We start from the raw sequence: 13,303 nt of genomic DNA on the forward strand, positions 1-13,303 counted from the left end.
CATCTCCGGCGACCGTCATGTCTCCGTCACCTTCGCCTCCGCCGGCTCCTGCTGCTGCTCTACGTCCACATACGCGCAGTCGGAGTGGCATTTTTCAGCCTAAGCAACGTCACGATGGCACAGTTGCTTGGTTAGCGGCGTGCATGTCTGCTGCTCTCGCAGATCCATCCTCTGAGCCACGCACATATCAAGCTGCTATGTGCATTCCTCATTGGAGAGAGGCCATGGAGCAGGAGTATCAAGCGCTTCTTCGCAATCAGACATGGACTCTTGTTCCTCCACAATCACGGGTAAATGTCATTGATTCCAAATGGGTTTTCAAAGTGAAGAGGCATTCTGATGGGTCCATTGAGCGCTATAAGGCTCGTCTGGTTGCTCGTGGTTTTCGACAGCGTTTTGGACTTGACTATGAAGACACCTTCAGTCCAGTGGTCAAGCCTACTACCATCAGACTTCTTCTCTCTCTGGCTGTTACTCGAGGTTGGTTTCTTCGTCAGCTTGATGTTCAAAATGCTTTTCTTCATGGTGTCTTGGCGGAGGAGGTTTACATGCGCCAGCCTCCGGGTTTCTCTGATACGGATCGCCCTGATCATCTCTGTCGTCTGTCCAAGGCAATTTATGGTCTGAAGCAGGCTCCTCGTGCTTGGCATGCTCGTCTTGCAATGGCTCTTCGTGCTCATGGTTTTGCATCATCAACTGCTGACTCCTCATTGTTTCTTCTTCAAAGGCCTGAGGTTACTATGTACTTGTTGGTCTATGTAGATGATATCATTTTGGTCAGCTCCTCTCAGTCGGCTGCTACTGCGCTTGTTCGCTCACTTGGTGTTGATTTTGCGGTCAAGGACCTTGGGAAGCTTCATTACTTTCTTGGTGTGGAGGTTACTTCTCGTGCTGCTGGCCTTGTTATGACGCAGAAGAAGTACTCTCTGGATTTGTTGCAGCGAGCTGGGATGCTTAAGTGCAAACCGACGACTACACCCATGTCTACCACTGATAAGCTCAATGCTGTTGATGGTGTGCTTCTTTCTTCTTCTGATGCGACAGAGTACAGGAGTATTGTTGGTGGGCTCCAGTACTTGACGATCACGCGACCAGACATTTCCTATGTTGTTAACCGAGTCTGCCAGTATCTGCAGTCACCCCGTGACACTCATTGGTCTGCTGTTAAGCGGATTTTGCGCTATATTCGTTTCACGGTGGCTCATGGTTTGCATATTCGGCCGTCTGACTCTGGTTGTCTTTCAGCATATTCTGATGCAGACTGGGCTGGCAATCCGGATGACAGGCGATCCACGGGGGGTTATGCTGTCTTCTTTGGCTCTAACCTGATTGCCTAGAGTGCTCGGAAACAGGCTACTGTCTCGCGTAGCAGTACTGAGGCTGAGTATAAGGCTGTGGCCAATGCCACATCAGAGATCATCTGGGTACAGTCCTTGCTTCAGGAGTTAAGTATACCCCAATCACAGCCTCCTGTTCTTTGGTGTGATAACATCGGTGCTACATACCTTTCTGCAAATCCGGTATTCCATGCCCGAACGAAACACGTTGAAGTTGACTATCACTTTGTGCGTGAACGTGTCTCTCAGAAGCAACTACAGATCAAGTTTATTTCTTCCAAGGATCAACTTGCTGACATCTTCACCAAGCCATTGCCTTTGCCACAGTTTGAGACTTGCAGGCGCAATCTTACCCTTCTAGATTCATTAGAAAGTGGCTAAGATTGAGGGAGGTGTTAGACTGTATTTACATGTGTATATTGTAACGTTGTATACCACCTCATTATATATATATATGTGATAGGCCACCCCTAGTGGGTTGTGCCGGTTCCCCCCAAAGCCTATTGTCTTACACTCCAGATCAACAACAACCGTGACCTCTTTTGAACCTTGCTTATGATACCACTTGTTAGAATAAGTCCGAGGCATGCCATTGATCATTCGAGGACCAAGCAATCACACGAGGCACGACACCGATATGACTACATCCCCGGGGCCTGACTACGGGCGCTCCTCCCCGTGACACCGTCACAATACCGCACCCGGTCGTCCTGAACACCGGCACATGCCGCCGGCTTCCCCTGCGTTCGGGTGCTATTATGTTGGCATAAGTTACATCGTGTGTCTAGCCCCGCTATATATGAGAGGCCTAGGATACAAGTGTCCTACTTGAACACGACTCCATATCCTATCTAAACACAATACAACTACAAATCCAACTATAACCTACCTTGTACACTATATTCGACACAACTCAAACAAGACTCGCGTTGTTCTGTCAGAGTCAGACCAGTTGTATGACCAACTCTTTATGGGGAACCACTGCAGCGAATCTCTAGTTCTGAAAGGCTAAATTCGGTTAACTCTAAATTTGATGTACACCGGGCTGGTGAATTCAGCACAGCAACACAAGGCTTCAGGTGGCTACTGCCCACTGATCGGATCGAAACAATCACAGACCTTGGCAGGCCACCTCTTCCTCACTGAACATAACCACTAGCAAGCGCTTGAGCATGTAGTAGGCGCAAATGACACCTGACCACACGACGTTTAAGAGGCACGCTGTGGTGTCCGTACATTTAGAAAGCCATTGTGACATCACAATCATGGTACAAAGAGCTGACCATGGAGAGAAATGAGTGGGTGTGACAAAAAGCAGGATTTCAGTTATACGGGATCAAATTCGGGCCTCAGGGCTGATACTTGAGATCCCAGCCTGCATATATGGCCTGTGACCATGATCATGATGGCCAGTGAAGGTGAGGATCATGTATGCATAGTGGTATCCAGATATCCAATATCGTGCCACTTCACGACAACCTGCCAACAACCCCGCTTCGGATACGCGACAATGACCGTAATAGCGTGTTTCGTCAAATTTCCACGCGATGCGAATCTAAATATGACACTGAAAAGAGCTTGTCTGAATCTCCTAGCTTAGTGGTTGTGTTTTCACAAGTGGCTAAGCTAGTCATGAGTAGTTTCTAGGCTCTAGAGGTATAGATGGAGATGTTCTTGAGTAGTACTTCCTCCGTCTGGAATTACTTGTCGCAAAAATAAATGTATCTAGACGTATTTTAGTCCAGATACATTCATTTCCGCGATAAGTAATTCTGAACGGAGAAAGTATAATACTAGGAGGACGAGGAGATATGGAAATCATTTATACAAAACAAAATGGATGGTCAGCATGTCTTCTCCAAGCAAACAAAAAATGAGCACATAAGTACATTAGGATGAATTAATACTGCACAACCATGATTAATCTATATTCAAGCACAAGTCAAAGTAGCGCTAGCTTAATTAGATTGTGCAGCTGAAAGATTACCGAAAAGATGCTGGAATTCTGCAGCTGGCTACAGACAGAAAGTAAAAGCACGGTGCAGATTAGGTTTCGGTATTTGGGTGGCCAGCTAATTACACACTGGGGTCTGCCTCCACTGTTGTAGGCAGGCACAACGCTAATCGATTGCCTGCGCAGGGCTTGAGTTGCTACCTTGTTGATAAGGTGCAGTCCCAGGGTAGGTAGGGGCACCGCACATCCATCCATCCATCCATCATGGATGAAATGTCCCAGCAGATCACCTTGTCTTGTTAGGTTGGTGAGTTGTGACCTCCGATTTGACGAGATCTCGATAAGCCTCCTGTTGTCAGACTTGAGAGAAAGAAGAATGGAGATAGTCAGCCCCCAGATACATTCCTTTTGTCTCTGTCATCATGTCCAAACTAGTCGGCAAACGCCAATCAGCATTTCAGTGCTACTAGTTGTTTCTTGAAACTGAAGGTGGGGCCAGAGCCCAATGGTGGACAGCCAACGATGGCACTTGCTCATCATGTCCTGAGACACCAACTTGCCATTGTTTGGAAGGCATTGGGTCTTAGGGTCAGCAGGTAGATGCACAAAAAGCTTGAGCTTTCATTGTCGTGGGTGATGTTGTATAGTTGCCACTTCTAATGGAGAAGAATATAAGAAATTGCACCCTGTGTTTCTAAATGTAAGCCGTTTTTGCAGCTTAAATCAGTTCAATTGAAACTGCAAAAACGTCTCTCATTTAGGAACACATTTCGAAAACAGAATCCAGAAGAAATTTGTGTTTGTTTGCTGAAGCCATATGATATAATCCAAGTGCTACTGGATATTGCTTCCTCCATTTTGTTAGTAAACATTTTGCTTCAATTACTACTGATAGCAAATTAATATGTGTAAAAGAACTACTGACAGCAAATTACCAGATACTCAGCAACCAGCACCTGGTTACATTGATTAGTTTTTCTACTTTTGCTTCAAGCTCCAGCCGAGGAATTCCTCAAAGTGCATTTCTTATTTATGCCACACCTTTGTCCGAGAAGGCTGATGCGTTTCATTAGTAGTTGCAGGCAGTACGTTTTCTTGGTCTAGGATTAGAAGAATTCACAGATGAGCGTGAGCAGTCGGAATCCTCATATATCTGCAAAGTGAAACGGCAACTTATTTCTCCTTAAAGAAATTGCAACTTATCTCTGGAAAACAGTAACACAAGAACCATGATGAGCTCCGTCGGACAAGCAACAGAAGAGTGAATCAACCTAACCTAATCATCCAAGCCTGTCTCTTTCAACCATATGGCACCATTGACGCATATGTATACATAATAAAAATTACTAATACATGACGAATATTTCGAGACGATGTCTGGAGCAAGATTCAGTAAACAACGCTAGTGCAACAGAAAGAAGGAAAGGTAGAAGAAAGCAGTCCGGCCCACCCCATGATGGCGCGGCCTCATTGGCGGCCTGCTGATCTCAGCGAGTCGAGGACGCGTTTTTGTCCTGTCAAGACTTCCACCAGCCCTTGCGAAGGAGATCATGCGCGCACACACACAGAGAAAGAAAAGATTGAGATGATGAAAAGAAGAGATGGCAGCAATGTTGTGTAAGTAAAGCGGCAATTGTGGCTGCCAACCGTTGGTGTAGTCTCGGCAGTCGTGGTTCCCGACGACCAGGTCGGTCGGCCATCGCTCGCTGAACCTCTCGGCGGCGTCGGCGGCGCCGCCGTCGCTGAGGCCGACGAACCAGCTCCTCCTGTCAGGGATCCGCCGCAGCGTTCTCCTCCGAACCACCCCTGTCCGCCCGTCGTCGCAGACAAGATGAATCACTAAAGAATTCTGCTTCCGTTTCTTGGCAAAGAAAAAGAAAATTCCAAGCAAGCAGGCAGAGAGGCCGACGCCGGCGGCTTAGCTACCCGGTATTTTGCTCCGCGAGAGCACGGAGAAGGCGGCGAGAGCATCCTCCGGGTCGAGAGGCTGGAAATCGAACACCAACGACGGCTCCGGCTCCTGCACCTGCAAGCCAGCCAAGCCAAACGCCCTCTGAACATCTTGCGGAGTCGAAAAGGACGGATGGATTTCCTTCCCTCACCTGGGTTCGGGTTCGGGCAGGGTCGGGCCGGAGGAGCACCATGAAGTGCTGAAGGTCCCACAGACCCAGCGAGTAGGCCGAAGACATCAGGGCCTGGGCCGGACCCTGAGGGCCCCTCAGCGGCACGGCCGCGACGTACACGGCGTACCTCCCGGCCGGCCGCGCCACGGCCGTGGGCGTGGGCGTAGAGGCAGACGACATTCGAGATTGGATCATTGGAGACAAACCAAAACGGCTGTGGCCGTGGCGACACAAGCAACCGGCGGCCATAGGCGCAATAAGAGCATCTCGCCGTCAGATGTCAATCTGACGGCCGTCCGATCTGGTACTCTCTCTGAGTTCCCACATCAAAATCTGGTCTGGGACCGCAACTCTAGACTCTTGGGAGCTGAATGCATCACTTCTCCTCTTTAACAATCATAGAGTGGTATTTACCAGAATGTTGTTTTAACTAGGGACATAAGTAAGTGCCACCATCCAGGCATGAATCATCATTTAACCTCAACATCCACCACCCCAAATGAGACCCAAAGCAAAAGGAAAAACGAATCGCTCGCTACATAGAATAGAACGGGTGGCATTAAAAGAATGACTTAGTGGTCCTCAGATAAGCAGAGAAGCGCATAGCACTAGCACCGCCACAGTGATCGGGATCGAGACGGAGACATCGACGGCGGCGTGGGAGGGCGCTGGAGCTGTGGTGTTGCTCACAGGAGGAAGGGGCGGCTCCGCCACGTCGGAGACAGTCAACACCGGCTCTGGGGCCATTGCTGGTGGCAATGCTGCTTTATCCTGTATGACCCCAAGGAGGCCGCCGCGCTGGGGAGGCAGCATGTAGTAGGGCGTCTTGTCCCCCATGTTCCTGCACGAGTTCACTGCGCAAACACAAGAAGAACTCACTCACAAGATAACACTACATGCATGGTGAACTGGATGAAAAATGTTGGGCACGCACATTTGTATCTGTGAGCCGTCCCGGGGAAATCGGTGATGAGTCCATCCACTCCGCCTCCCTCTCCCCCTTTGTGCACAAGGGCGTTGATCTGTGACATGGCGTCTGAGAAGAAGTCGTACGGTTGAGAAAAGAACTCGTTCCTCAGCAGATACACATAGACTGGAAGACCAGCAGACTGCAGGGACTTGACGAGAGGGTTCGTCTGGTTTATCAGGAAATTGCTCGACTCTGGGTAAACGGACTTGGTGCTGACAGAAACAGCATCCGCAAACTTTTTGATGTCTGCGAGGGAGGAAGGCGCGGCGTCTTTCACGACTTCGTCGATCTTGTACACAAGGTTATACTTGGCCAGCTGCTTGAACTTCACCAGAGTTGAGCTGTTTGTTGACTGGATCATCACTTTCTTGGCGGTCTGTTTGCTGTAACCGGAATCATCGACAGCTTTGATCACTGCATCTACCACACCAAACCCAAGTTTCTCTGCCATGAATGAAGCATGCTGCAAAAAATCCAATCAATCGCTCAGTATTAGTATCATTTTTTCCAACTAACAACCATCTTTTTGCTAGCCGACTCAACGAGAGATGCAGGAAATGGGAAGAGTACATCACACAATTATGGGTTTGCAGCATATTTAAATGCATGCTTACCTCCACAGTAATCATGATTCCTGACAAATCTTCTCCTTTTGCAAAAGCCAAGAAGTCTGATAATCTCATGAATTTTCCGGCGTTCCTGTTTCTGGGATTTCTTGATAGGCTAATCTGGCCAAATGGGTTTGATATCATAGCTGTGAACACGGAAATGTCAGTATTCGAGTAAGTGATCCACGAGTGCAAGTAACTCCATAGATGGACAATCAATTCTTCACCAGACGATTGATTTTTTGTTTCGTTTTGTACAACAATGAAATGGCATGGCATGGCATGATCGTGCATAACTTACTATTGTTTTTAGTTAATGGAAGGAAACGGAATTACACACATAACTTACTGTCTAATAAACTGTTTCTTATCTGCAAAGGAATACGGCTATTACCACTTTTTGCAGGTTATCTTCAGGGCCACGGCGTTCATCCGTATGTGGTCGCTACTCACTCCGACGGAGGCCAGGGAGCGTTTGGTTACTGCGTCTACCCGATGGGAGATGGTAGCGCGGGATATTTTCAACCGGTTTGGATGGCGGTCATGTAATAGGATAGGCATGTAGTGCTCCTATTGTGTTTGCCAGCCGGTTGTGGTTTTGGGCTGTAGCTCTTTCGAGCCTTTTGTTTATTTTCGCACCTCGATACTTGGCGACTTTGCTACTGGATTATGCTTTTAATAATATGAGCCGTATGCATCGTTCTGATGCAGAGGCTGGGGTAAACCCCTTTTCGAAAAAAAAAACCAAAGTCCTGGGATGTCCACTAATTTTGCATGTGTTGTGTTTTTTCATTTCTCAGTTCCCTCCCATTCCCAGCCTCCCTTGCAATGAAATGATGCGCAAGGCTCTTGCCTCTTGCGTTTTCTCAAGAGAGAAAAATACTGCAATCAGATTTACTAATAGAGTTCAGACTGACTTACGCTTCAGGTTGTTGGCAATGTCCTCCCAAGTGAGGTTGAAGGTATAGACTCCAGCAACAGCCTTAATGTCACTTATGACACCCGCTTGAGAAGCAAATTGTGAGGATGCAACAGTAGTGACATCCATTAGGTCAATGGAACTCATGCATATTGGTATGCCATCTTTTGTCACTTGAACGTCACAGTCAATGACATCTGCACCATCAACAACTGCCTTTTGATAAGCTAGGTCAGTGCAGTCAGGGTAGTCACCACTAGCACCATTGTGGGAGATAACTAGAGGTGCCCCTGCAATGTAAATGTGAAATCCGGAGGTCAATAACAGTACTAAATTGAGGAGTTAAGAATGGATAAAGAAAGGAAGGAGGCATACCATGATCTGCCTTGGTGTTGTTCAGGTTACTGAAGCAGCCTGCAGCAACAAAACATAGAACAAATCAATAGTCAAGATCAGACAAGCCATGATCCAAACTAATATTCCAACTTGTTCAAATATACAAATACCAAAAGTTGAAAGTGGATTATTTCATGATTAGAACAGAGTCAATAAAAGATGAAAGATTGTCCTGACAAAGTGGCCGCTTGGGTGTGTGAGCTTCTTGAAGGAACATTTATAGCATTGTGAAGAGATCATATAATGTGGACTCACCGATGGCCTCTAACGGAGTGATAGGGAAATCAGTCAAGAGACCATCAACACAGAAGGCACCATTGTCGATGAAGCGAAGATATTCTGCTAACGGATCATAGCTGTAGTTGTAGCTGAGTGCAAAGTCGTTGGCAAAATCAGCAGCATAAATTTCTAAGCCTGCCTTATGAGCATCATCCACGACTGAAGTAGAGGGTTGCAGATAATTATCTGCCGTAACAGGCCAGATATAGTGTTTGGGAACAAGTATTCCAGAAGCAAAAGTCTTGATGGATGATAGATTTTTCAGCATTGAGCCATATGTCTGATTTGTAGATGGCTCGACAAGGCCTTCATCAAGAAAACGGAACACAAGCTTTGTCTTCCTGCCAACTCTTCCAACTAGACTTTTGAGGAAACTCACTTCAGGGGATGAGATGTAGTCAACCGTGTATTGCTTTGACATAGACAGGATATAGCTTCTCATGCTCAGATTAAACTGGCTGTAGAAACTGTCATGCTGAGTTTTGCACAAACAAGACAGACTATAAGAGAAGATCACTTCAATTGTAGTGCACTGAAAGTAATCAAAGTTTGATGTACCTGAACATTCAACCAAGCAGGGGCCTTATATTGCGACAGTGCAACTTCAACTTGAACTAGCGTGAAGCTTCCATCAAACCTATTTGTACGAGACAAGATTGCTCGCAGCACTGTAACAAATAGTAAGTTTGGGTTAGACAAGGAAAGGCAACAATGCTAATCAAGCAAGAGAAAGATGCAATGAAGATGCTCAAAACATTAGAACTGCAAGCTGCATTTGCACTTACAAGTTACATTGGTCAGGTCAATGCTGTTATAGTCCACAGAGAACCACCCCGTCATGGACACACCGTTGACACGGTAGGTCTTCTTTCCCTTTGGGAAAAGATCGGGTATGGTTGTGCAGTTATCCATTTTTATGTCTGGAAGGCAGATGCCAACGCCATCCTTGGTTAACCGAACATCGCACCACTGGGCTGAATCCTGATTGCTGGCAGCAAACAAATAAGCAGGGTCACTGGAGTCAGGAAATAGGCCCGAGAAACCACCCTTAGCTATGACTGCTGGAGCATCGCCTGAAACAATGAGGTGAGTGTTAGGCTTGAGAACAGCCAGGAGGAACAATGGATGGATCATAGCTTCATAGATGTAACTTTTTGTCCGACTAATACTTCATAAATGTATTGCCACAGCAGAAACTCCGTAAAAAAACTATACCAGGGTGGTGGTATAAATCTACTGTATTTTTACATGCATGGCCAATTAAATGATCGACCACTGTAATTGATGCATCAAGAAGGAAATCAATCCTTGAAATTGACATCTACCGAACTGGGCAAACAATCCCCTGCTCCATAAGCAGTCGATGAACAGTAAACGCCAGCAGCTAGTGATCTAACCTAACCCAAGAACAGCCGATGAACATTCACGCGGTAAGAAGCGTTGACTACGTCATCTGAATTAGTCACAAAGATGTTGCTGTCGTATCCTAACCAAATGGCATTCGGCAGAAGAGGCTACCCTACCGCCCACGGCTGTGCCAAAATTTCATATTATATGCAAATAATTTAAAAGGAGGCATCATGGCCGGCCCCCAAGCTTCCAATCAGAAATCTCGAGCCCTGAAACTTTCGGCAAGGCCATGCTCTTGAAGAAACAGCAGAAGGTTGAGCAAGACCGGGCAGTCGCCCCGTCTTAATCCTAAAGATCCAACCCATACATCGAAGCCGAATCAAAAATCGCAAGCAAGATGCGAGCTTATGAACTAAGAATCGCAGAAAAAGTCAACCCAGATCAGAATCAGATCGCAGACGCACAGACTAAGCAAACAAACGGGGAACACAGGCAAGTGCAGCTTGTATACCACTCAGCGTCTTCCAGGCCGAGCCCTTCTGCGCAGCGGCTGGGCCCGGCAGCAGCAGCAGCAGCAGCAGCAGCGATCCAAGAACGGAGCAGGCATGGCCGCTCCTCCCCATTGCAGACCTCCACCGGCAGCAGCTCCAAGAACACTGCTAGGCTAGCTACAGTCCCCCTCCAAGAACGCCCCGGCAAGAGGAGAGAAGGAGAAGAATCGAAGCGAGCCAGCGACTGCTCGGAAGGAAGGAGGCAATGCGCGTACGGCGGCCGCGTTTTAACACCGAGAGAGAGAGAGAGAGAGAGAGAGAGAGAGAGGACAAAAGAAATGGAGACGGAGGAGGGGCTGGGCTGCTGCTGAGCTGTGGGATGAGGCCAACAGGAGAAGGTGGCATCGGGGGCGAAGGTGGTAAAAAAAGTGTGATCCCCTTCCTACACCACCTCCAACAGATATGAAAAAACATGAGTATTTAGCACCAAAAAAAAACTACCGCAACGACCACTTTTAACTGGTGATAAAAAAAAGCCTACCACTTTTATCATATTTTTTCCATAAAACTACCACGTGCTGCTAATAACTGATCAGGGCTGGAGTGGTACAAAAGTCAACTCCGACTGTTAAATTGACCTTCAACTTTCAAAAAAGAATTGACCTGCAACTCTCTTCCCATCAAAACATTTTATCTGTGGAACATTTCCTCAATCATCTTGTATGTGTGCCGGAGCACGAGTTGCTCGTCGGCGGCTGCCGGCCGCCAGTGTACTAGATCCTTACTGGGAGGTGGGCGCAGGCGCCGGCCATGGTCGCGAACCCTGCGTTACGGGTTACGTTACGCGGAGTATCTGCTTCCGAACTCAAATACTCACTAATGAATAGTAAAATCGAAAAATAGTAAAAGAAATCAAAAGAACTCTGAAATTATTTTGTGATAAATTTTGACAAATGTTTTTGTGTTCTTGAAAAAATTATCTTCAAATAACATTCGTGGAAGTCATGAAAAAAAAATTGATGCTTCTGTAATGCAATTTTTTTACATTTTAGAGTTATGGTTTTATTTCATTTTATTGCCATGACAAAGCATTTTGGAGTGCTGGTTCTTTCCATGACTTTCACGAATGTTATTAGTGCTAAAATTTGTCAAGCACACAAAATATTTTTTAAAGTTTGCCAAAAAAATGAGGATTTTTTTGGGGGATTTTACTGTTCATCCCGGGCTCATTTGAGCTCAGGAGCAGAAGAAGACTAACCCCCCGTGCAGCGCCATGACCGTCGCACAAGCTCCACTGGTTGTCGTCGCGTTGTGTCGAGGCCGCCGTCGTCACGCGATCCTTGTTGGCCGCCACGGTCACTAGCCCCGTCGCCTATTCCACATGTGCTCCGACCTACCAACCTCCGCCATGGTCGCTCATGTTTGCCGACCGATACGCCATGCTCCTCATGACCGTGGGCTCCGCAGTTGTTGACACCGACATATGCTGGGTGGCGGCTGAGCGTGGCCACCGGGCAGCCTGGCAAGGCCCTTAAAGCCGGTGGCGGAGGGACAGTGGGAGTGAGGCAGGACGGCGGATTAGCTTTGGCGGGAGGCCTCCATGGGGAATTTTAAGGAAGAAGATAGAACTGACATGTGGGACCCACATATCATAATGTCTAGCGTATCGGTCAGACAAACGGTGTTGACTTTCATTGCCACATGGACCTGACTGGTGGACTATTTCTCTCATAATCACTATTAGTTTTGAGAAAAGATGTTGCGAAGTGGTAGTTTGTTGCAAAAATAGAGCAAATATGGTAGTTCTTTTACCATCGATTAAAAGTGGTAAATCCGAGGGGGGCACAAACCTGTAATCTGGGCAGATATGGGGAGTGGCTTTTTGCTAAATACTCTAAAAGTGTGGCCACGCCAAAAATTTGTCGTGTACAGCAACCTATATACCTAAGGGCATCTACAACTGGGCAACCCATATCCGCCTCAAATGCCTGGGTGACCTGCCTGGCAATGCCCGAATAGAAGAAACAAACACCCAATCGGCAGCCCCAAAGGCAACCCAAATGTCTGGACTGACCGGCAACCCCCATACCCGGCCCATATGTGGGGCGGATATTGGGACGCCCGGACACATCCGTCACGTTGGAACAACATGCGGCGGTGCTCCTGGCTGGGCATAAAACCCGATACGCGAAGCTCAAACCTCAATTACCTGAATCCAAACCCGCACTACCCAAACCCGAAAAACATGAGAGCCTGTTTGGGTGGTAACTCTAGAAACCTGAATTTTATTTGGGAAATTGGGGTTTGTACCCCTGGCACCCGATCAACCCAATTTTTTTAATTAAATTGGAGATATTATCCCAACCCAACAAATTAAGGTCATGCACATCCCAGCCCAAAAACTAACCATTGCAAGTTGCACTGTGATATACCGCAAGCCCATGAAGGAATATGCTCTAGAGGCAATAATAAAGTTGCTATTTTATATTTCCTTATATCATGATAAATGTTTATTATTCATGCTAGAATTGTATTAACCGGAAACTTGATACATGTGTGGATACATAGACAAAACACCGTGTCCCTAGCAAGCCTCTACTAGACTAACTTGTTAATCAAAGCTGGTTAAGTTTCCTAACCATAGACATGTGTTGTCATTTGATAACGAGATCACATCATTAGGAGAATGATGTGATGGACAAGACCCATCCGTTAGCTTAGCATGTTGATCGTTCAGTTTTATAGCTATTGCTTTCTTCATGTCAAATACATATTCCTTCGACTATGAGATTATGCAGCTCCCGAATACCGGAGGAATATCTTGTGTGCTATCAAACATCACAACGTATTTGGTGACTATAAAGATGCTCTACAGG

At 46.9% G+C, this 13,303-nt stretch overlaps 2 protein-coding genes across 4 annotated transcripts; both read right to left on the bottom strand.

The window, feature by feature from the left end:
• Window positions 1-3,233: 3,233 nt before the first annotated feature.
• Window positions 3,234-5,715, bottom strand: LOC119316866. Of its 3 annotated transcripts, none has more exons than XR_005153378.1 (5): window positions 5,394-5,715; window positions 5,218-5,317; window positions 4,742-5,097; window positions 4,227-4,444; window positions 3,234-3,651 (listed from the first exon to the last, which is right to left on the bottom strand). XR_005153378.1 is itself a non-coding variant. In XM_037591253.1 (5 exons), exons 1-4 carry the CDS (start codon window positions 5,661-5,663, stop codon window positions 4,759-4,761), a joined length of 597 nt encoding a protein of 198 aa, XP_037447150.1. In that variant the 5' UTR covers window positions 5,664-5,715; the 3' UTR covers window positions 3,234-4,444; window positions 4,742-4,758. The 3 variants fall into 3 exon arrangements, 2 of the variants coding, with proteins under 2 accessions (XP_037447150.1, XP_037447149.1); XM_037591253.1 differs by having other exon boundaries at window positions 3,234-4,444; window positions 4,742-4,826; window positions 4,939-5,097; XM_037591252.1 differs by having other exon boundaries at window positions 3,234-4,444.
• A 73-nt stretch (window positions 5,716-5,788) lies between these two features.
• LOC119316865 (glycerophosphodiester phosphodiesterase GDPDL4-like) lies at window positions 5,789-10,804 on the bottom strand. Its single transcript, XM_037591251.1, has 9 exons — window positions 10,448-10,804; window positions 9,372-9,659; window positions 9,145-9,254; window positions 8,563-9,061; window positions 8,287-8,325; window positions 7,914-8,201; window positions 6,999-7,138; window positions 6,349-6,847; window positions 5,789-6,268 (listed from the first exon to the last, which is right to left on the bottom strand). The coding sequence occupies exons 1-9, from the start codon at window positions 10,557-10,559 to the stop codon at window positions 5,997-5,999; spliced, it is 2,247 nt and encodes a 748-aa protein (XP_037447148.1). The 5' UTR covers window positions 10,560-10,804; the 3' UTR covers window positions 5,789-5,996.
• Between the last annotated feature and the right edge of the window lie 2,499 nt (window positions 10,805-13,303).

Source organism: Triticum dicoccoides, chromosome 6A (genome assembly GCF_002162155.2).
Source record: "Triticum dicoccoides isolate Atlit2015 ecotype Zavitan chromosome 6A, WEW_v2.0, whole genome shotgun sequence".
Lineage (NCBI taxonomy): Eukaryota > Viridiplantae > Streptophyta > Magnoliopsida > Poales > Poaceae > Triticum > Triticum dicoccoides.